The sequence below is a fragment of the Pseudophryne corroboree genome, chromosome 7, assembly GCF_028390025.1.
Source record: "Pseudophryne corroboree isolate aPseCor3 chromosome 7, aPseCor3.hap2, whole genome shotgun sequence".
NCBI lineage: Eukaryota > Metazoa > Chordata > Amphibia > Anura > Myobatrachidae > Pseudophryne > Pseudophryne corroboree.
Window position 1 is genome coordinate 232,279,713 of NC_086450.1, and position 24,826 is coordinate 232,304,538.

The 24,826-nt window shown below is 41.9% G+C and overlaps 1 protein-coding gene across 1 annotated transcript in view; it reads right to left on the minus strand.

Annotated features, from left to right (window-relative positions):
- Positions 1 to 1,126: 1,126 nt before the first annotated feature.
- Positions 1,127 to 24,826, minus strand: part of GLI2 (GLI family zinc finger 2) — a 315,208-nt gene continuing 291,508 nt past the window's right edge. Inside the window, exons 9-14 of the mRNA XM_063934031.1 lie at positions 20,899 to 21,030; positions 19,255 to 19,404; positions 18,245 to 18,409; positions 15,384 to 15,650; positions 11,651 to 11,987; positions 1,127 to 11,339 (exon numbers count right to left, since the gene is read on the minus strand). Coding sequence (XP_063790101.1) covers positions 9,082 to 11,339; positions 11,651 to 11,987; positions 15,384 to 15,650; positions 18,245 to 18,409; positions 19,255 to 19,404; positions 20,899 to 21,030 — 3,309 coding nt within the window. The 3' untranslated portion in view covers positions 1,127 to 9,081. The remainder of the gene's footprint in view (positions 11,340 to 11,650; positions 11,988 to 15,383; positions 15,651 to 18,244; positions 18,410 to 19,254; positions 19,405 to 20,898; positions 21,031 to 24,826) is intronic.

Genomic DNA, 24,826 nt, shown 5'->3' on the forward strand with positions numbered 1-24,826 from the left:
CCCGCCCCCTTGCACTCGCGCGCGGTCCCTGTGATATGAATTATTTAAACTGGCTCCATTATACACACTAAAAATCTGACAGTGCACACAAAGCATTTCCTGACTGTGAGCACTGCTGAGAGCCAGTTCTGTCTGCGGTGGGCACCGCAGCTCGTGACCGCCGTGCGACCTGCCATCATCTGTACTGGGGACCCGGTAACCGGGACCCCGGTGTAACACTCACCGCACCTTAAACTTCGGCATCTGTTAGAGGGTGCCGGCAAGCTACCAGCATGGGCACACATACTAACGATGTGTGATCAGCACCTCAGGAGCACAGTGTCCTGTCAGCTGGGATTACGAACCATTAAACCTCAGGAGGTTGGTTCGGTCCTCCCTCATAAGGGCCCTACACACTGGCCGATTTTTTGAAAGATATGAACTGGTTCATATCTTTCAGTGTGGAGACTCCTGCGATGAACGATGCGCGGCCCCGCGCTCGTTCATCGCTGGTCTCCCGTCGGCTGTGCATGCAGGCCAATATGGACGATCTCGTCCATATTTGCCTGCACTTCAATGCAGCCGCGTGACGGGGGGAGTGAAGAAACTTCACTCCCCCCGTCACTGCCCCCCCGCCGCCGGGTCGGCCGTATCCGCCGTCGGGTAGCTCGGCGGCGGGTCGGCCAGTGAGTAGGACCCTTTAGTCCCACGATCAGGTAGACTGGTTGCCAACCAGGGCTAACTGAAAATAACTAACTCAAATAAAAAAAATAAAGGAAACTCTCTAGAGCTCTAGAGAAATGCACCCAGCTCCTTGGGCACATTTTTCTAAACTGAGTCTGGTAGGAGGGGCAGAGAGGGGAGGAGCCAGCACACACATACACACACTAAAGGTTTTAAAGTGCCAGGCTCCAGTGGACCCAATCTATACCCCATCGTACTAAAACACAGAACCTCAGTATCCACTAGGACGTTAGAGAAAGATTTGTTGGCTAAAGATTGTCTGTGTCACGGTTCGTAATCTATTGGACCTTTATAAATAAAGAAGAATCCTAATAATATACTGTAGCATCTGAACCCAATTGCACAAACAACAATATCAACACAAAAACAAATGTAAAAAGTAGTTTTAATATACAAAAGGTGTATTTACAGCTGAGTTCTTAAAATGTAAAAAAAAAATGCATCAAGTTTCATAAGATACTGCATGGAGTGATCACCTAAGTAACAGAAGCTATATACAGATTATGTACAAACTTGGAATGAATCCAGAAATACTTTAGTTGATATAAAAAAGCATAAACAAAATGTACCTGACAAATGTCTCCCCTGGCTTAACAGGATACATATACTTGTACCATATAGCCAATATAAAGACTCAAAGAGGACACTTTCAGTACTATATAGCTAATACAGGTTAATATTATTGCTTCATTCTGCTATTATATGAGAAACATAATGTACCATATGAGGAGATACTTACAGTACCATCCTGCCAATGTAGTAGATCGTTATTGTGACATCCTGCCATAGTAGTGGATATTGTATCATCCTGGAGATGCAGGGGATAGGTATTGTACCATCCTGCCAATGTGAGTATAGTTATTATACCATCCTGCCAATGTAGGGAGTATAGTTATTGTACCATCCTGCCAATGTAGGGAGTATAGTTATTGTACCAGCCTGCCAATGTAGGGAGTATAGTTGTTCTACCATTCTGTCAATGTAGGGAGTATAGTTGTTATATCATCTTGTCAATGTAGGGAGTATAGTTATTATACCATCCTGCCAATGTAGGGAGTATAGTTATTATACCATCCTGCCAATGTAGGGAGTATAGTTGTTATATCATCCTGCCAATGTAGGGAGTATAGTTATTATATCATCCTGCCAATGTAGGGAGTATAGTTATAATACTATCTTGCCAATGTAGGGAGTATAGTTATTATATCATCCTGTCAATGTACGGAGTATAGTTGTTATACCATCCTGCCAATGTAAGGAGTATAGTTATTATATCATCCTGCCAATGTAGGGAGTATAGTTATTATACCATCTTGCCAATGTAGGGAGTATAGTTGCTATACCATCCTGTCAATGTAGGGAGTATGGTTATTATACCATCCTGCCAATATAGGGAGTATAGCAATTATATCATCCTGTCAATGTAGGCAGTATAGTTGTTATACCATCCTCCCAATGTAGGGAGTATATTTATTATTTCATCCTGTCAATGTAGGGAGTATAGTTGTTATACCATCCTGCCAATGTAGGGAGTATAGTTGTTATACCATCCTGCCAATGTAGGGAGTATAGTTGTTATACCATCCTGCCAATGTAGGGAGTATAGTTATTATACCATCCTGCCAATGTAGGGAGTATAGTTGTTATACCATCCTGTCAATGAAGGGGATAATTATTGTATCATCCTGCCAATGTAGGGAGTATAGTTATTATACCATCCTGCCAATGTAGGGAGTATAGTTGTTATACCATCCTGTCAATGAAGGGGATAATTATTGTATCATCCTGCCAATGTAGGGAGTATAGTTGTTATACCATCCTGCCAATGTAGGGAGTATAGTTATTATACCATCCTGCCAATGTAGGGAGTATAGTTGTTATACCATCCTGCCAATGTAGGGAGTATAGTTGTTATACCATCCTGCCAATGTAGGGAGTATAGTTATCATACCATCCTGCCAATGTAGGGACTATAGTTGTTATACCATCCTCTCAATGTAGGGAGTATAGTTATCATACCATCCTGCCAATGTAGGGGGTATAGTTGTTATACCATCCTGTCAATGTAGGGAGTATAGTTATTATACCATCCTGCCAATGTAGGGAGTATAGTTGTTATACCATCCTGCCAATGTAGGGACTATAGTTGTTATACCATCCTCCCAATGTAGGGAGTATAGTTGTCATACCATCCTGCGAATATAGGGACTATAGTTGCTATACCATCCTGCCAATGTAGGGAGTATAGTTATTATACCATCTTGCCAATGTAGGGAGTATAGTTATTATACATCTTGCCAATGTAGGGAGTATAGTTATTATACCATCTTGCCAATGTAGGGAGTATAGTTATTATACATCTTGCCAATGTAGGGAGTATAGTTGTTATACCATCCTGCCAATGTAGGGAGTATAGTTGTTATACCATCCTGCCAATGTAGGGAGTATAGTTATTATACCATCTTGCCAATGTAGGGAGTATAGTTATTATACATCTTGCCAATGTAGGGAGTATAGTTGTTATACCATCCTGCCAATGTAGGGAGTATAGTTGTTATACCATCCTGCCAATGTAGGGAGTATAGTTGTTATACCATCCTGTCAATGTAGGGAGTATAGTTATTATACCATCTTGCCAATGTAGGGAGTATAGTTATTATACATCCTGCCAATGTAGGGAGTATAGTTGTTATACCATCCTGCCAATGTAGGGAGTATAGTTATTATACCATCCTGCCAATGTAGGGAGTATAGTTGTTATACCATCCTGTCAATGAAGGGGATAATTATTGTATCATCCTGCCAATGTAGGGAGTATAGTTGTTATACCATCCTGCCAATGTAGGGAGTATAGTTATAATACTATCTTGCCAATGTAGGGAGTATAGTTATTATACCATCCTGTCAATGTAGGGAGTATAGTTGTTATACCATCCTGTCAATGTAGGGAGTATAGTTATTATACCATCCTGTCAATGTAGGGAGTATAGTTATTATACCATCCTGTCAATGTAGGGAGTATAGTTATTAATTATACCATCTTGCCAATGTAGGGAGTATAGTTGTTATATCATCCTGTCAATGTAGGGAATATAGTTGTTATACCATCCTGTCAATGTAGGGAGTATAGTTGTTATATCATCCTGTCAATGTAGGGAGTATAGTTGTTATATCATCCTGTCAATGTAGGGAGTATAGTTGTTATACCATCCTGCCAATGTAGGGAATATAGTTGTTATACCATTCTGGTAATGTAGGGAGTATAGTTGTTATACCATCCTGCCAATGTAGGGAGTATAGTTATTATATCATCCTGTCAATGTAGGGACTATAGTTGTTATACCATCCTCCCAATGTAGGGAGTATAGTTATTATATAATCCTGTCAATGTAGGGAGTATAGTTGTTATATCATCCTGCCAATGTAGGGAGTATAGTTATGGTACTATAACTATCCCCTGCATTGGTAGTATGGTACTATAACTATCCCTTTAATTGGTAGTATGGTCCTGTAACTAACCCCTGCATTGGTAGGATGGTACTATAACTATCCCCTGCATTGGTAGGATGGTACTGTAACTATCCCTTTCACTGGTAGTATGGTACTGTAACTATCCCCTGCATTGGTAGGATGGTACTATAACTATCCCCTGCATTGGTAGTATGGTACTATAACTATCCCCTGCATTGGCAGTATGGTACTATAACTATCCCCTGCATTGTTAGGATGGTCCTATAACTATCCCCTGCATTGGTAGGATGGTACTGTAACTATCCCCTGCATTGGTAGGATGGTACTGTAACTATCCCCTGCATTGGTAGTATGGTACTGTAACTATCCCCTGCATAGGTAGGATGGTACTATAACTATCCCCTGCATTGGTAGGATGGTACTGTAACTATCCCCTGCATTGGTAGGATGGTACTGTAACTATCCCCTGCATTGGTAGTATGGTACTGTAACTATCCCCTGCATTGGTAGGATGGTACTATAACTATCCCCTGCATTGGTAGTATGGTCCTATAACTATCCCCTGCATTGGTAGTATGGTACTATAACTATCCCCTGCATTGTTAGGATGGTCCTATAACTATCCCCTGCATTGGTAGTATGGTACTATAACTATCCTTCCAATGAGAGGCATAATTATTGTATCATCCTGCCAATGTTGGGTATAGATATAGTACCATCCTGCCACTGTAGGGGATACTTGTAGCTACTGTAGAAAGTACTGAATGCTAACTTAATCAACTTGCAGCTAATTTGTCATGGTTATGTTTCTACAGTAAACATAATTATGTAACAACTGGTATGTTCAGCTCCTGTGCAGAAACTTATGGGCCCTACACACTGGCAGATAATACTGCAAGATATGAACACTCTCGTTCATTAATGAACGAGATACCGTTCATATCTTTCAGTATGGAGGCACCAGCGATGAACGATGCGCGGCCCCGGGCTCGTTCATCGCTGGTGCCCCGTTGCTTGTGCATGCAGGCCAATATGGATGAGATCGTCCATATTTGCCTGCACTGCTATGGAGCCGGGTGACGGGGGAAGTGAAGAAACGTCACTCCCCCCCCCACCGCCAGGTCGCCCGTATCCGCCGTCGGGCAGCTCGGCGGGGGATCGCGCTGTGTGTAGGGCCCATTAGTCCTATCCCCATTTTTATAGCTGCCAAGATTTAATGATATCTAGGGACAGTCTGCTCTGGAGCCAATGCATCTGTTCCATCACTGCAAGCAGACCCCCTACCCACCGCAGCACTTTGTCTAATTTCGGTTATGGTGAAACTTTTCTCATTATTAATACACTTCCTCAATAACTGTCAAGTTATAAAGTCCTAACAAACATAAGATAAATGGGAAAATGCATCTAGTACACCAATGATGAGACGGCATCTACCTATCCTTAGCATGGGATGTAGTCATGACAGCGGGATCCAAATGGTCAGAATCCCAACAGATGAGGAAGTACTGACCTAGGGGTTAGGGTTATGCACAAGGCAAGGTTTAGGGTTAGGCTGTGAGGGTGGGGGAGGTTAGGGTAATGCTGTGGGATCCATCAGGATTCTGACAGTATTCTGATTGTCGGGATCCCAACTGACAGGATTTCGTATTCAACCCCCTTACACAACCTCATTGTATACAGTAGAAGTGATATTCACTTTAAAAGTATTCATTATTAGATATATATCAAGCAATAAATAACACAAATTTAGATGTTTGTATTGAGAATTTGGTACTAGATTTCTTGAATTTTTCATTTTAGCTACCCTCCAACACTTATTGCTTAAGACAGCTCACTCATTATAGGTTCATCCTACAGAATAGGATGAATATTTATATTTAGTTGGTCAATAATAAAAAAGGGACAATTCCAGAACACAAAAGTTCTGAGGCTAATCACAAATGCCCTCTGACCTCCCCCTAAAATACATCTGATAATGATACATGGCCACAATCATGAGGAAGTTGTGCATTTTACAGCAAAGTAAAATATCAAATGTGTAGCTTATAAAGTACCAGAACAGTCAGTGTTTTACACGTACGCTTAAAAGCATAAAAGTTAACGTGAAGGTACAGTAGAACTGGAAGACATTTTATTTCTATTGTACTATGAGATCAGCACACGCGTTTTACCTAAACCTTATCATTGGCTGCAAGTGTTATTTGCACTAAGTGCCATAAAGAGTGATCATGTTTGAGGGGACTTTAACGCTGGTCAGATATTACTGTACCCACTAGGATATTTACACATGTTGAATCCACAAACTTGTGGATTAAACACAAAATAATTTTTATGTTGTGCAGTAGGATGAAAAAAATAGCTTTCAACTGATAACTGTTAAACGTATCACAGAGGGAAAGAAATAAGAGATGAAAATAAACAACAAGAAAGTAGTACTGCCGCTTTCTCATAGTGCTCCTTATGGATTGTGTAAGATCTGTTATCAAAATCTGTTACTAATGCCAGCTCCAAGTATGTAGGTGACTGAGAATTCAGCTATACAAGACGCCTTTAGGCTTCTGCAAAGCTGCCATTTCTGAGGATGGCATGTGCATGGCTGCGATTGGTACTTACTATATTGTGCAGAAGGTATTTATTAAAAGGACATTATTTGAAAGCACACTGTATACACACCTCAAACCACTTTGGTTTTGCACAGATGCCCCCCAAATCATCAGCTCAGGTGTGCCTATTGTGTGGTTTCGGGTGACACCTCCGCACATCAGATCAGCACCAAGGCATAAACACCTAAAGTGCAGACTCTGCAAAACTGGAAACTTTAAATCAAAGTCCAATTTGCTACATCTGTATATCGTCCCCTTTCAATAGATGACAGTCTTCTGCTTATTTGCTAAAATACTGCAAGTTTACAGTTAGTTATGGCTTAAGTTAATACTCAGTATAACATTGGGGCTACCTTTATTACTTGTATGATTTTAGTGTGTCTAAAAAGGTGATTTTTACCAGTGCAACAACAGGTTGCAAAATGCATCCAGTTAAATGCAAGACGAAACCAGACCTTTACCAGCTCAGACCTGATGCAAAATTCAGTATCCCCTTCAGAATGCCAATGAATGCACACCTGTTACTCTGCAATACAAGGTGCACCTCCTCCGCATGAAGGCATTTGTTACTAATACCTCCCATCAATGGAAGCAATCGCCCCCTGCAGCAAACATGTACACTACGACATGCTGTAGATGCAAACAAAGCACAACATCCCATAATAATACGCTTGTTGCATCTCAACCATTGTGCACTCAGATTTGTCCCAGAGAACACAAACCATACAGAAGAGTGGCCGGAAAAGATGGTTCCATTCATGTTTAGATTATAGACTACTATTCACGGTATGCGGTTATATACCACCTGTCGGGATCCTGGCGTTCAGAATCCCAAACAGGCGGCTAAATACCGGCGGACAGAATCTATTATTTCAAATACAAAACATCACATACATTAACATGTAATAAAGCACTATAGGGCCTATGTATTAAAACAAATATGGAGTGGAGTGTTTCCGAGGCTTTCTTCCACATTGCCTGAGAGTTGGGGTAGGGTGAAGACCTGCACGCACTATTATTCAATATGAATTGCTTCTCTCTCTCCTTTCCTTTGTGAACTACATCCTCTTTCCATCTGTGTTTCATGCAGTAAATAAACATTACATATGGCACTGTTCTGCTATACAAATGGACCACTTGGCCTACAAAGATTCCTAAAGCTGTTACCATGTAGCTGCCTTCATTTTATAAGGGCTCTAAAAAGGGGACATCATCCACTAAGCTTCATAAACGTTGTTGCTTTCACAACACATGAGAAGCTCTCAGCAAAAAGCAGCAATTCCTACCAATCCTCTCCATCAGGGGTAAAGTTTTTCCATACACTTATTTCCAATGTTTGCCCTAACTTAGCCTTTCACAATAATATTCATAAATACAGTTTCCCTTTAAATACTGAAGACAGGTCACAAAAAATATACCTCTTGTTTCTGTAAACCTAGACCTCTGAGTGCAGAAAATACAGTCATAATACTATGCAATTTGCTCAGCAGTTTGAGGTTAAAAGAGAAACGATATAAGTGTGGCCATACAGGAAGTGGGTGGAGCATAAATCATACCTCTGAGAAACAGCTGAATGTTCACAAAGAATTTCCCCACTACAACATACAATATGGCTTTTCATGACATGTGAGTGAGTTGGCACAACATATAAACATAAAATTCCATGCTTCATAAAGGTGATAAAATCCATGTACTGAGTAATTACAAACAGTTGTAAATAACATTGAGGCTTTGTTGGCAATGTTATGTGCACTGATAAACAGCAGTTTTCCCGTTATCTGACTGTATACAGTAATGTTAAGACTTCCTATTGCTTATTACAGCAGCGGTTTGAGGTTAAAACCTAATCTGTGAGCCCCTTCAAAACTGTGTTAAAGGATAGACCATTCGCCTGTGCACCAGAAGTCGCAAAACACTTTTTAAAAGTTTTTTTTTGCCCACATCCTTTTGGATCAGGGAAAGGATGTGGGCAATTGAGAAAGTGAACATCCGAAAATTAAAATATAAATTAGTGACCCATTATGGATGTCTAGAAGATGTCTCTAGAAATTGGTATACAGTATGTAGCAATATTATTATTTTCTGCAGGATATATTTCTCGGAGTCAGCAATCTACAACTAGACAGACAGCTCGGATCCGTTTTATGCACTTGACAAGTCATATGGTCCTGTAATGCAGTCATAACAATATAATGGATATTGTCCTATCCACTAGGGACAATTCCCAACTATATACAAACTATAAGAACCCACAATGAATTGCCTTTGTGACTTGTGCTTCTTGTTAAGACATGAGGTTAAGAAATTTACTTTCTTCTGCCAATGTTGTAAGCATGGAGCTCATATCACCTATGGCCATGTTGCTTATGCCGGCTGGGATAGAAGGAAAAGTCAAAGAGTTTCTAGGAGTTGTGAGGCGAGAAGAGTTTTGGGAGAAGTTATGCAGAAGACCAGGGCTTAGGGTTCCCGACATGAGACTAGAGTGGTCTCCATCATCCAACATAGCATCAAAAACTACAGCAGGTGGGTGTTCCAGGCCTTGCGAGTCCACAGTGCTTGTTACCTGGTTGACACCTGAGGATGGCATGGTGGGAACCTGTCTAGCTGTACAGTCCATACCCACATTAAAATTGGCATTCTGTTCATACATGTGTATTTGGCCAGAATAATAGAGTAGACCATTTTCTTTAGCATTCATGCATTGCTTTGGCTCAGCTTCCTCACTTGTTCTCTTCGGGGTTGCCTCTGCTGTCTGTTGACATGGACTATGCTCACTCACCAAGTGTGGGCTCCTCATACAAGTGAGAGGATGCCCCGATTGTAAACTTGTTTGCCTGTTAGGGAGATGTGGTCCAAGTGGAGGTCTTGGCTGAAGCATTACATTATTCACTACCTGTCCAGCCATCCCCATATCACTGCGCTGAGAGCTGAAAGTATTCTGGGAACTCTGGTTGGTGTAGGCGTTTGGTGGTCGAAGGTTCTCACAACTGACATAAAAGTTATTTGCATAGTTCTGAGCGTTTGTTCCATGCACCACCTGTCGACTGCCGTTCATCATCATGCATTGGTTGTTAATTGTGTTATTCTGTGAAGAGTGCATGTGAAGTCCAGCTTTTTCTAACACATTAGAGGATGTTGAAAGCTGGCACTGATCTTTATTACCTACTCTTGGCATGTGTTGGTTATAACTCTGCTGTTGGTTTAAATCAGAAATGGCATTTTGATACAAATTCCCCTGCTGCTGCCTTTGCTGTATATAATTAAATCTCTGTCCATTAACACATACATTTCTCTGCGCAAACTCTTGTGCTGAAGACAAATTATTTGGATTAGACTTGAATGTCTGTTGGATGAAGTTTTGACATTGGCCAAAGTTTTGCTTCTGATGTACAACTGCTAAATTCCCCTGGCTGAAAGACTGTTTTGGCACATCAGTGATGGCATCTACAGTACCTGAACTGACTTCATTCCATTGCACAGGCATGCTATTTTTCAGCACCTCAGATGTATCCATAGTTTCTCCGATAGCTTGGAAGTTCCTACTTGTGTCAGGCCCAGCAGCCCTACATTGAACCATTGCTGACTGATGGTAATTTTTCATATTGTTTTGGAAATTTGGAGGTTGATTATTAAAATCAGAAGTGGGGTTATGGTCTGCTGCTCCTCTATTTTGAGATTTAATATACTGGACCACATCGTCTGGCAGTACAAGGTCATCATCTCCACCAGTAATGTCCGTATCAGCTGATATGCCTTCCAGGATGACATTCTCACTGATGCTGGGTGGCCGCGGTGAATAGATGTGTCTATGAAGGCTACCATCTGAGCGAGTGTACTGCTGAAGACTTGCATTTCTTCTTTCCATAATCTGTGGCGGATGCAGAGTATTCATGCTGTTCATGCTATAGAAACGCTGAACCCTTGGATGATGGCCTTCGATTCCTGCTGTTGTCCTGACTGGGTCACTAGCACGTCTCATGTTGTGGCCAGGAATCTCATGTGAATACATTGGTACTGTAGTATTACCAGAGCCATCACTGCATCGTCTTGGGCCAGGGGGCTGTCTGAAAGCAGGTAGGGAAAAGTCTGGCCCATCCAGCAGACACATTTTGTTTCTCAAGCTCATTTTCTCCATATTGGGGAGGGGTGTTGGAGGTGGGCCACCAGTTGCTGCTGCATATTTGGCTTTTAACCGATACTGTTGAGCGGGAGTTAGATTCAGAAGTGTTGGTAATCCACTATACTGGCTGGCATCACTAGACCTTCTAGATGCATCAGTGGAAATAGGATCATAGGAATCTGTAGAGCTCCCATTGTTTTGTCGTCTGCTAAACTGTGAGGCTTCACTTGAACGTCGGCTGGAGAAATTTGGGGAGATTCCTGAGGATCGGCGGCTTGTGTATGCAGAGCTGATTGTGCTTGTGGCACTATCACGTCTCTCGTTCAACTGGTTCAGCATGGTGATATCATTCAAAGAGAGATCTGAGATTCTTGGGTTTGTATTCACACCGCTTGGGACACCAATGCTGTCAAGTAAAAAGCCTAAAAGACAATAAAATACAGTTAATCATTTGCTGTACCCATAAAAATGCAACAAAATGTAACAATATTTTTCGGGGTAATTCAATTAACTCGCCCCTACATGTAAGGGGGCAAAGCTGCCGTTGCGATGGTGTGCAAACTTTGGCAACTGCATTGGGACATGCCCCCCTTGTGACTTGCACTCGCACAGTTTTGCTCACAGCTGCCGTAAGACGGCTGTTGCAAAGCTACTTGTGGGTGTAAGAAACTTGCATCTAATTGGATTGACCCCTCGAAATCTGAGTAACCACCTCCTATCTTATAGTACACACCATTTCCGGGGATAGCTGGGAGTTTGGTGTTCCTCGCGGGTGGAGCTGTATTCATGAATGAACAAGATTCCTTTAACGTCTTCAGTTTCTCTTTCTTAAGCTGTTCCAGCCTCTGCACTGTGGTGCCACCTTGTCTTCTGAGATGCAATCCGATCATTGCATTACCAGAGGAGACGGTGGAGTCCACCACAGGGCCAGTGTCCTCCAAACCAAAGATGTCTCCCAGGCCTCCTTCACCATGTAAGTTTAATTCTACTCCGCTATCAGTGTTGTTGGCGTTGCCAAGTGGAGATGGCTCACTGCTGCATGACGACTGCCCACCAGGACTGTATTGCATCTGAGAGGGAGAGAGTATGTGGTCAGGTAACAGATGTAGAATATACTCATGTTTATTTGTGTAGTTGGAGAACATCAGCAACACACAACTGACTGGGAGCAGTGTCCAGGGAAAGGGACATGCTGAGAATATAAGTAAAGGTTTCACTCAGAGAAGTGTATGTCATTCTTTACACACACACACACACACACACACACACACACACACACACACACACACACACACACACATATATACATATATATATATATATATATATATATATATATTTCTATCTCTGCCAGTACTAGATACTGATACGTGTTGCCTTATTTTTTTTTGCAGAGAACCACAGTTATAGAGAACATAGCATTGTTATGTGCTAGAAACCTTTACTTTTATTCTGCATTACATATACCTTACTGTGATGTGTTGCTTATTTTGGATAATATAGACTGGTATGGATGAAACATTATTAACATGACCCTCCAGTCACTCCCCCATACAGCTATGGGGTACAGTAGACACACCTCTCACCTTGATATGGCCTGTCCTTAGGAAGGTGTTAGAGGGACAGAAAGAATGAGATGAGCAGTTAGTAAAGGATTGAAAGTGCAATAAATCTTATTAATACACATTATTAAGACATTATCAAAAAGGGTAATGTAAGTCACTATTAGCAGTTAAGGATCAATATAAAGTCATACACTACAATGTTCTCCAAGAATCACAATGATTGTCAGCTTCAAAATGTTCTTTGATAACCACTTTAATGGTCATCTCTATATCACAATTTTCTTCATGAACCAAAATAACTGTCTCCTCTATGTTATAATGTTCTCCATGAACATGACTGTTGGTTCTATGATGTTATAATATAGTCCAAGAATCCCATTAATCACCAGTTAGTTCTAGGTCACAAAATTTCAAGAACCCCAATAACTGTCTGTTCTATGTCACATTGGGCCTAATTCAGAATTAGGCCCATTGTTTTCATGAACCACAACGTTTGTCAGCTCTGTGTTACAATGTCATCCAAGAATCAAAGTAATTCATGTATGTTACAATGTTCTCCAAGAACTGCAGTAATTTGTTAGTTCTATGTCACACTAGTCTCCCAAAACCATATTGATTGTTGGCTCTATAAAACATTGTTCTCCTAGAATTGAGGCGATTGTCAGCTTTATGGCGCAATGTTCTCAAGAACCAAAATGACTGTCAGCCCTTTCATAATGTTCTCCAAGAACCACTATGAGGCTCAGCTCTACTTCAAAATGTTTTCCAAGAACCACAATGTTTTATAGCTCTAATCACAATGTTCAGCAAAAACTGCAGTGATTATCGGGGGTTATTCCGAGTTGATCGCACGCTGCCGATTTTTGCTGCGCTGCGATCAGGTCTCTACTGCGAATACGTATGCACCGCAATGCGCACTCGCGTCGTACGGGTACAATGCGGATCGTAGCTGAGCTATGGATTTAATGAAGAATCCATTCACACAGCCGATTGCAAGAAGATTGACAGAAAGAGGGCGTTTATGGGTGTCAACTGACCGTTTTCTGGGAGTGGTAGGGAAAACGCACTATGTGTTTGCACGGCTGCTAAAAACAGCTAGCGAGCGATCAACTTGGAATGAGGGCCATCAGCTCTATGTTGTTGTGTTCACCAAGGACCACAGTGAATATCGGCTCTACGTCACAATGGTGGTAATTCCGAGTTGATCGCTAGCTGCATTCGTTCGCTGTGCAGGGATGAGGCAAAAAAACGGCCCTTCTGCGCATGCGTAGCAATGCGCACGTGCGACGTACTATTACAACGAACGATGTAGTTTCACACAAGGTGTAGCAAAGCATTTGAGTCGCACTGCTGGCCGCAAAGTGATTGACATGAAGTGGGCGTTTCTGGGTGTCAACTGACCGTTTTCAGGGAGTGTTCGAAAAAATGCAGGCGTGCCAGGAAAAATGCAGGCGTGGCTGAGCGAACGCAGGGCGTGTTTGTAATGTCAAAACAGGAACTGAACAGTCTGAAGTCATCGCAAGCGCTGAGTAGGTATTGAGCTACTCTAAAACTGCACAAAAAAACTTTGCCGCCGCTCTGCGATCCTTTCGTTCGCACTTTTGCGGAGCTAAAATACACTCCCAGTGGGAGGAGGCATAGTGTTTGCATGGCTGCTAAAAACTGCTAGCGAGCGAACAACTCGGAATGACCCCAAATGTCCTTTAGAGGAACTAAACAAAATTGTCAGCTCTGTGTCACAAAGCTCCCCATAAACCACCATAACTATTATCAACTGTCCATACACAACAGAAACAAAGCTGCAAAAATACAATCTAGTAGATTCAGTAAGGCCTCATACACACTACTGTTAACTCACATGCACTTACTAGAATTCTGAAAGCTAGTACAATACAGGTTGAGTATCCCATATCCAAATATTCCGAAATACGGAATATTCCGAAATACAGAATTTTTCGAGTGAGAGTGAAATAGTGAAACCTTTGTTTTTTGATGGCTCAATGTACACTGTGTGTATAAGGTGTATATGAAACATAAATGAATTGTGTGAATGTAGACACACTTTGTTTAATGCACAAAGTTATAAAAAATATTGGCTAAAATGACCTTCAGGCTGTGTGTATAAGGTGTATATGACACATAAATGCATTCTGTGCTTAGATTTAGGTCCCATCACCATGATATCTCATTATGGTATGCAATTATTCCAAAATACGGAAAAATCCGATATCCAAAATACCTCTGGTCCCAAGCATTTTGGATAAGGGATACTCAACCTGTACTTGTAAACGGGTCTGACAATGGAACCTTTGGTTTCAAATGCCAGTTTACTCATCTGTTATTTTCTTGCCTAGATTTGGGTTGCATTGGTTCTGGTTTATCCAAAGGCCTTTTGCTTCAAATGAAATGCTTTGAGGTCAATGAAAGAATTTACATCCCGAATGCAAAATAAATAAATAAGCAAGTTTGCACCCAAATGTAACCTGCGGTTTTTCAGCATTACTGCTATGGCTACATAATGTAAAGATTATCAAGTGCAATGAATATCAAATACAGTAAAAAATAAATGCAAAATAACCTAGTGTGTAATTTCTGATCTACCAAACATTAATCCCGGGATAACATTAATTCTGCATTTCTGGCAGATATGAGTTTATTCATTGACAGACAACCGTTCCTCCACTGCTCAATTCTGCTAATTTAATGTTTATGCAAACTATTGCTGAGGACACCTTTATTTCGTACAATTCTCATATGCACTAATCTTCACACCGTCTGAAATGACTAACTGTAGATACACATTTTATCTCAACTTACTAGGTTCAGCACATGGCAGGTTTATAAGCAGCTGTTTGCAACAGTATATGTAACAGAAACCCCAAATTCAAAGTGATTACTTACCATGCCGTCCTCAGTTTTGATAGTCCTGGATTGGAAGCAGTCCTCCCTGCCTCTAAGGGCTCCGTTAGACTCTGTGTGTTCTGAAGACAGCATGTTACTGGCTTCGCTGTCCTTGTTTTCTTTAGGAGCAGGTCTGGGAATGACATCATTACGTTGCTTCTTTGTAACGTGCGCCTCGGGGCCATGTACAGTCTTAACATGCTTTCTCAGAGAGCTAGGGTCCGTGTACCTCTTTGTACAGCCCGGGATCTTGCAGATATATGGTTTCTAAAATTCAGTGTTATAACAGTTACTATTTTTAACAAGGATGTCTGAAATTACAGTTTTGTTTTGTCTGAATCACAAACCCACAAAAATGAATTCCGCCTGATCATGAACAGAAGCCTATTAAGGGGCAATTCAATTGTTTTTGGGGGATGTGGTTATGTGACCGGCGCTGGCATCCCGAACACTGACTATCCTGCCAGTCGGCATGCCGACCAACAGGGACTATTCCCATTTGTGGGTGTCCACGACACCCACAGAGTGGGAATAGAACCTGTGGCGAAAGCAGCGAGCGACTGAGCTCGAAAGGGTCTTTATTGTGCTTGCTCTCCTCCCCCTCGCCACCTCAGGAGGGAGTGAGCAGAAAGAATGGGGACCTGCGGAATTCACATCCACCGCACAAATAGCTCCCGTCAATGTCGACGGGAGCTGCTAGGCCCAAAAATAATTGAATTCCTCCCTAAGAATGTATTTGCATCTTTATTTACATTTTTAATACTTTTATAAGACTTATGCACGTATGGGACATTATAATATAGAGCATTACCAGGCCTGAGTCTGAGTCGCACGCATCAGCGGACACTTTTCTGTTCAGCCACTATAGCCTATTAACTTCATTATGCTAATTAAATAATCCATTTGTGTATAGTAAAATCAGTGCATCTGCATGTGGCAGCTTATCCCGTACACTGTTCTTACGCCCGCAGCCGCAAACATATCTGGACTTGCTGTCACTCCATGCTGGGTGTAAAAGAACCGTCTTAAACAGGCATCCCACCGTCAACCACACACAACGATCAAGCATGGAAGCCATCTTACACACCCATGAAACGCCCATTAGACTGAACAGTTCTGTGCGTTCACATGCTCACTGCCTAGTTGATGCCCTGAAATATACACGTTATGGATTGTGTGCTCCATTGACCCCTCAACAACAGCAAACCAATTAACACAGTGCGATACCCCAAAATGCATCCCCCCAATTTGTCAGTCAAATCTTACACAGAGGATCTCCGTGGCCTGCAATTTACCATTTAAATTCCATGGTGCCTCTACATCATTCCCTTAATGTACAACATCAATTACCCATACACCCCAACTACCAGCCACAGAGCACAGAGACCCCTCAACTACCGCCAGCCACCAACTGTATAAAATGCCTTCTTACCCCGGCAATTTACCCATCCAATTTCCTGGCACCTGGGAATCTCTCTCTCAATATTCAATATTTGAGTTTTAACAGCTCTACATAAAATGTGTATTTTTTACCCAGGCAACCATTCTGCAGAGGGCAAAACTACTTAACTGGTGAAAACATTTACATAACTTTATTATATTTTTAATGAATGAATTATGTTAATAATATCTATTCAAAAGGATATTTAACACAATTCTAGCAGTCCTTTGTGGCACCAATCAGCTGTCTGTATATGCCCAATGTAGAGTCACAGCTGTGTCCTATCCTGGAAAGCTATAGTGTAGTCAAAGTTGCAGGAGAGTGCACAAGCTAATGCATTAAAATAACATGAAAGTGAATATCCCTTTTAATTACAGTTGTGTGAAGCCTGCAAATCTAATGTTCTCAATGTATTTGCTTACATGGTTAAACCAAGCCCTGTTTGAGTGTAGTAAAAACAGCTTGCGTCTATGTACTAATGTGCGCTTCATTTGCTAAACAAGTTCACTGAATTTTAGCCCCATAGAATTTCTACATCTTCACTGAGCTGCTCCAGAGAGTGTATGATACTGTGTTACTCCGCTGTGTCTCCCTATTACACAGAGATCTAGGGCCTGATTCAGCTGTGTTGCTCTTGCATCTGTGGCCGGAGTCACGACTGCTAATGCTACTGTGGTATAAGCCCTTTCCCAGGTGTACAAGTGTGCATCTGAATGTGCAAGGACTGAGACGTCCAATGCCAGCATCTTGGCACGCTGAAATACCACTGCTGTTTCTTTATAAGCCATCATTGGTGCACCATTGCTTGCACCATGGACACTTGCACCAGCCCTATTACAGTTGCAGTTTCTCTGACAATTTAAACCTGGGGTGGGGAACATGTGGACCTCCAGCTATTGTTGAATTACACATCCCAGCATGCAAAAGTGTTAGCATGGCAAAACAGCAACACTGTAGCAGGGCATGCTGGTATTTGTAGTTCAACAACAGCTGGAAGGCCAAAGGTTCCCCACCCCTGATTTAAACAATAAAGCTGTAGAGCTATTTCAAACTGTGGTTTAGGGATCATGGGAGAACCTTGCAGGGGCCACGTGTAGAAAATATAAGGAGATTCACATTTGTGCCATTCAGGTGATTTCCATTTCCTCTCGTAGCTGTGATGTTATAGCCCATGCTGATTTGGCAGGAATGCACCCACGCATGTGAGCAAGGTCTAACATCTGCATCCAATTTCTTAAACACAAAACAGCCTCAGTGAGAGGTGTAACAGTGGTGCGGTTTGGCTCCCCTGGAAAATAAATTGTATGACAAGTAACTTTATTCTCCATGGGTTTTCTTTGACTCGACACAAGGTGTAAACTTCTCTCTGTCAGCAGAAGTGGGTTTCCCGATATATATCAGGATGATGTGGGAGCCTCACCTCATTGGAATGAGTCCTGTTCTGGTGCTTAGCTCGGTCAGATGCATTGGAGAATGCCTTGTTACAGCCCTCATGCTCGCACACATAAGGTTTCTCTCCAGTGTGGGACCGGAGATGCGTCTTCAGATTTTCCAGCCTGGAGTATGCTTTGAAGCAGCCTTCAAACTGTGGGAACAGGAGGAACGAACTGACCAAAGCTACAGTAGCTGTGACATTATACAAATAAGTACAATTGAATCTGTCTGTACTCACAGGCTAAGCAATCTGCAATCCTGACCATTTCCCCAGAGTCTTAAACCTACCCTCCGTCCTGCCTTCTGTTTGTCTACTCCGAAACAATATGTTAAAGGTTGTCCAGCACCTGCCCTCAGTTATTCTCTAACCATCCCCACTTTCTACACGCAAGGTCTGAGAGAACCACTCCATGGGCACTGCACACCCTCAACTGCTGCTTCTTACCTCAGCAGTTGGAAGGTGGAAGGGCATCCTGTGCCCCTTAGACTTTGGAGGTGGCACTGGGCTATGACATCGCAGCCCAGTACCACACTACCAGTGAATCACTGACAGTGAGGAGCAGCAGCTACATGGGCAATGAGCTCTCTCTAGGTGCACCTTGGTGGGACAAAAACACTGGATGACTGACATTATGTCACTCATTCAGCCCTTTAACCATTGGTGCCCTGGATAACTGATTAGGCTTTCCTACTGGTAGTCCTGTCCCCTTCCTATGTGACAAATTATACTTTGTCCTTTTTATTAATGTGCTGTAGAACAGGAGAGAACTCGCATGCAACTGCACCCAGCAAGTACTAGAAACAGATTATCTCCCCTCTTCTAGTCATCTACCCTCAAAGAGCGTTAACAAAAGCAGTTTTAAAGAGTCCCCCACAGGACATCCCGAGGTTCAGTAAGTGGTTTGTTAGGCCCTCCAGGGGTGTCAGCAGCTGCTATAAATAGGACAGCTCTTCGCAGCTGCTGAGATCAGCAATTTTGCAGCAAGAGCAGCTTACTGTGCATTTATGTGGCTTCTCCCCCGTGTGTCTTCTCATATGAACCACCAGCATATACTGGGCTTTAAACGGCTTCTGTTCCCGCGTGCAGTCCCGCCAGTGACACACAAACTCCTTCTTCTCCCCATGGATGTGCTCGTTATTGATGTGCTGGTGACAGAACACAGGGGTAACCTCATCAACCATTTCCACATGTTATCGCAAGGCCATATATTATCTGGATACTAAGATGACATTATAATGGCTGGTAATTTACACCTCATACGATAATTCCTTTTCCTGTAATACACTCATGTAGCATGTTGAACTACAATGATAAATGCAGTACTGTTTATTGTAACATACATTCTAATGAGATATGCCACTAAATGTATTATATTATTATATGGCATTATATTTATAAGATTTAATGTTTTTAAACAACATTTAGAAATTGGTTGTTGTAAAACACTTGATCAGTGTGGCCAATATTTATGTCTAAAGCTGGAATGACTGGTACCTTTTATTAAGAGGATTAAAGAAGTGTACAGTTTATTAGACGACTGGGGAACTGGTAGTTTGTGATGGCCCATCAAAAACGTATGTGATAATGACGCCCTACTACAGGCTCTTCCCCTCTCACAGCTCTTTTACTTTTAAATTAAGACTTTTTTTTAGTTATTGCAGTGGCTTTCTGTTGACAGGAGATAACAGAATCTAGCTTTGGACAAAGCAGTCTCCTTGTTAAGTCTGCAGTATTTTATTATTTTACCTCTATGTGTAAAATATAGATATCTACTTTATTTAGAAAGATGTGTCACATAAACATATTTATATATAAGACATTACTGGTAACTTTAATTTATCTTCATCCTGTATCTATTTCCATTTTAAATATAAGTACATTACAGTATCTTGATTTAATAACTAATGATTAATGCTACTTCTTTTAACTGCATATGTGGTTATGTCATTAGTAATACTGAAATATACTTTTATAGTACAGTTAATAAACTTACAAATGTCATGTATATTTTGAGATACTATATATATATATATTAGTTACAGACAAAATTGCAAATACATCCCACACAGACCTATTTTATTTTTTCACAGGATCTGGTAACACATTCACATACAGGGGACACAGAACCAAACAATAAGTTTTTGAACAATTTCCAGTGGTACCAGAGTAACATCATAACCAACAGACTGAGAAACTGCAGCCCAATAATAAACGTGTTATTCCAACATAATGTTTGAATATAGCATTTCCCAATATAAATCTGTTTCATTTTGGAAGGGAAAACCTAACCCTACAGTTATTTTCCAATATAAATCATCATTTCACTGTGATTATGTGTGTGTTAATGACATATTTTCAATAAGCAGCTTCATCCGTGACTTATTTAGAGACTTCATAGATAAAGCGCCCCCCATAATGACAAACAGTATGTGTTCCACCTCTCCGCACACACGGAATTTAGCCTTCTTATTTTGTTGGCATACACAGCGGTTTGTAAACAAAATTCTAAACATAACAAGCCCTCTGTGTTTAGGTGCCAATTCTTCTTAAAAGGTGTCCTGGCAGGAGAGGGCCAGCGACAGTGTATACAAATAACACGTGTGTGAATGCCTGAATTCATTTTCTCAGTGAGGCCTCACATGGACAAGCTGGTCTTGGGTGTCAAATTCCTTGGTGCAGCTGTCCCAATGGCAGTCCGTTTCATATACGACTTCTGGTTCCTGCTTACACTCATCTCTATCCATTTCATCTTTCAGGTCTGTCACATGGTCCTGGAACGTAGAAGAAAGTCAGGTTGAGTTGAGAGGATGAGAAGTAACAATCAAATTGGGGTGACAGAAAATGCTGAAACAGACAGGTGGAAGTGCCCAGTGAAGAGGAAACAGGTCAAGATTAGGGAGGCCAATCCCGGGCCGTTTTTTCAATCCGGGGATTCGGGATTGAAAAGCGGTCAATCCCGGGATTCCCAGGATCCCGTGATTGCAGTAGGGACAAGTGAAGGTTGTAGGGAGCAGCGCTGGAGGGAGGGTGTAGGTAGTGGTGCGGGAGGTAGGGAGGGTGTAGGTAGTGGTGCGGGAGGTAGGGAGGGTGTAGATAGCGGTGCGGGAGGTAGGGCCCCTCCCTACCTCCTGCACCGCTATCTACACCCTCCCTACCTCACGCACCACTACCTACACCCTCCCTACCTCCCGTAGGTAGCAGTGCGGGAGGGTGGGTGTAGGTAGTGGTGCGGGAGGGAGGATGTAGGTAGCGGCACGGAAGGGTTGGTAGCGGCGCGAGAGGGAGGGTGGGTGTAAGTAATGACACTTACTATTAGGCAGGCGGCCGCGGCAGCCATAGACTCACTGAACGCGGGAGCATTTCAAATGAAGCGCCGGCCGCCAGCCAACCAGAGCTGGCGGTCCAGCAGCCAATCAGGGAAGCGGTCGCAGCAGTGGCTCCTGATTGGCTGCCGCTGCTGCAGCAGCTTCCCTGATTGGCTGCCGAGCCGCCAGCTCTGATTGGCTGGCGGCCGTCGCTACATTTGAAGTGCTGCCGCGTTCAGCTTGTCCATGGCTGCCGCGGCCGCCCGCCTAATAGTAAGTGTCATTACTTACACCCACCCTCCCGCACATGCGCACTGTAATCCCTTGAATCCCGGGATTGGAAGCTCCAATTCCGGGATTCAAATCCCGGCATTTTTGGGCTTAAATCCCGGGATCCCGCCGATCCCGGGATTGGCCTCCCTAGTCAAGATGACAGGAGAAAAGGTAACACATAGGTTGAGGTCATGGGGAAAAAGCCAAAAGACAGGTTGAGGTTTCAGGAAAAGCGGAAACAAAGAGGACGAAGGGAAGGAGAAAAGGAAGCAGACAGGCCCAGGTGCTAGGAGGAGAGGAAACAGGCTGAAGTGATAGAAAAAGATTAAACAGACAGCTCGAGATGATGGTAGAAAAGGAATCAGACAGCTCAAAGTATAGGAGAAGAGGAAACATAATGAAGTGATAGGTGAAACGTAAAATAAACAAGTCGATGTAACAGAAAAAAGAGCAAACCGACAGATCAAGATAATAGTGGAAGAGGAAACAGACAGGTCAATGAGATGGGAGAAGAGGAAACAGAATGAAGTAATAGGTGAAGAGGAAACAGATACAGTAGGTTCAGGTGACAGGAGAAGAGGGTCAGACAGGTTGAGGTGACAGGAAAAGAGAAACAGAATGGTTGAGATGACAGGAGAAGAGGAACAGAATGGTTGGGTGATAGAAGAAAAGGCAACAGACCAGGGTTGTACAATTTAAATCAAACGATTTAAATCAAATGATTAATCAACAATTTAAATCAAATGATTAAATCATGATTTAAATCAAATAATTAAATCATGATTTAAATAAAAACGTTAAAAAAACGAAAACTTTTGCTTAAACAGAGATAGATGTGTAGGTGGGGCAGTCCCTTTTTTTTTTTTTTAGCTCAGCTGGGGAGAATAATGGATGGTGTATAGGAGATTCTACCAAGTATATACTACCAAGTGACGTACGCTGGAATACTATGGCAGACTGTTTGGAGTCCTTTCTGAAAAACTGTCCCATTCTTGTTAGAGTATGTGATGAAAACAAAGATGATATCCCACAAGACATTATTAGCAAAGTTAATAACTTTGGTGTTAAGCGGAGTGCTGAAGATTATTTGGCTCGACTGAAACCTGTAGCTGTAGCCCTGGATCGTGCACAAACACGCAACTGCACAATCAGTGAGGTCGTACAAGTGTGGAAGAAGCTGCTAGATGATCTTGAAGAGATTGGACACCACAGCAATGTAGTAAAGATGGCAAAGGTAAGAGCTAAAATTGCACTCACAGATGCTCACTTGCTGGCTAATCTACTTGATCCTACTGTAGGTACTGGGGAAAAAAGCTTAGTCTTGCTGAAATTGAGACTGCTATAGAGTTTGCTCATGTCAATAATCGTCAAATTATGCCGATCATCATCAACTTTCGTGCATCCATGAAACCATGTGCACCATACATGTTTGAAGTGGACACTTTACGGCAAGTATCTCCTCTAGCCTGGTGGACGTCCTACGCAGCTCAACTTCAGTTAGACACTTTTGTAGTAAATCTTCTGAAGCAGATGTTCACCGCAGTTTCATCAAGTGCAGGAATTGAAAGGATTTTTTCAACATACGGTTTTGAACAATTCAAAACACGCAACAAATTGGGAAATTAAAAAGCAGCTAAACTGGTTGCATGCTACAGAGCATTTTCTGTTGAGGACAAATGTGAGGACGTGGACAAAGACATGAACATGTTTGACCAAGACTCAAACAACTGACTGAGTGAAATTCAGATCCTAATTGTACTTCTTGATGCAACTGTTTAGTGTGTATTTATTCTATTACTGTGTTCTTTTTATTACTGTTCTCACTTCAAAAATTGTTCATGTATTACTAAAACAAGGTGTAAACATTTAAAATTAAACAGTTTACTTAAAAAATGTTAATAAAAAAATAATAAATGTTTCTTTTCCTCCTTTCATCTTGGCCTGTATGTTTTCTCTTCTTTCATCGTTTCAACCTGTCTGTTTCCTCTTTTTCCATTATTTTGACCTGTCTGTTTCCTCTTCTCCCATCACTTCAATGTGTTTTCTCTTCTATCATTACCTAGACCTGTTTCCCCTTCTCCTGTCAACTTGATCTGTCTTTGTTTTGTTCTCCTGTCATCTCAACCTGTTTCCTCTTCTTCTGCCTAAATGATCCATCTGTTTTCTCTTCTCCTCTCACCTCAACCCGTCTGTTTCCTCTTCTCCTCTAACCTTGACCTGTCTGTTGCAGAGACGTATATAAAAAAAAAAAATCGATTTATTTGATTTAAATCAGTTTTCATTGATTTAAATCATATTTTTGGGATTTAAATCAACGAAAACAGATTTAAATCAAATAAATCCGATTTTTTTTTTTTTTTTGTAGACGACCCTGCAACAAGACAGGTCAAGGTTAGAGGAAAAGAGGAAACAGACAGGTTGAGGTGAGAGGAGAACAAAAAAAAGACAGATCAAGTTGACAGGAGAAGGGGAAACAGGTCTAGGTAATGATAGAAGAGAAAACACATTGAAGTGATGGGAGAAGAGGAAACAGACAGGTCAGAATAATGGAAAAAGAGGAAACAGACAGGTTGAAACGATGAAAGAAGAGAAAACATACAGGCCAAGATGAAAGGAGGAAAATAAACAAAACAAGGAAAAAAAGAAAAGAAATGTGTGAAAGTGATGGGAGAAAAGTAAACAGGAATACAGATACTGTAGGTCAAGGTAACAAGAGAGGATAATACAGACATACGGTATCAAACTGAAGACAAAACAGACCGATCGAGATGTTGGTAGAAGATGAAACAGCAATGTCATCAAAACATAGACTATGACGGCAGATAAGAACCACTTGGCCTATCTAGTCTGCCACACAAACACTAGGGTTAATATTGTCGGGAAACCAATTCACTAACCTACCCAGGGCCATTTTTACAGCACAGTAGGTCCCTGGGCAAAGGATTGCACAGGGGCCCCTGCTGGCGGCGGCTGTGCGAGGGGAAGGTCT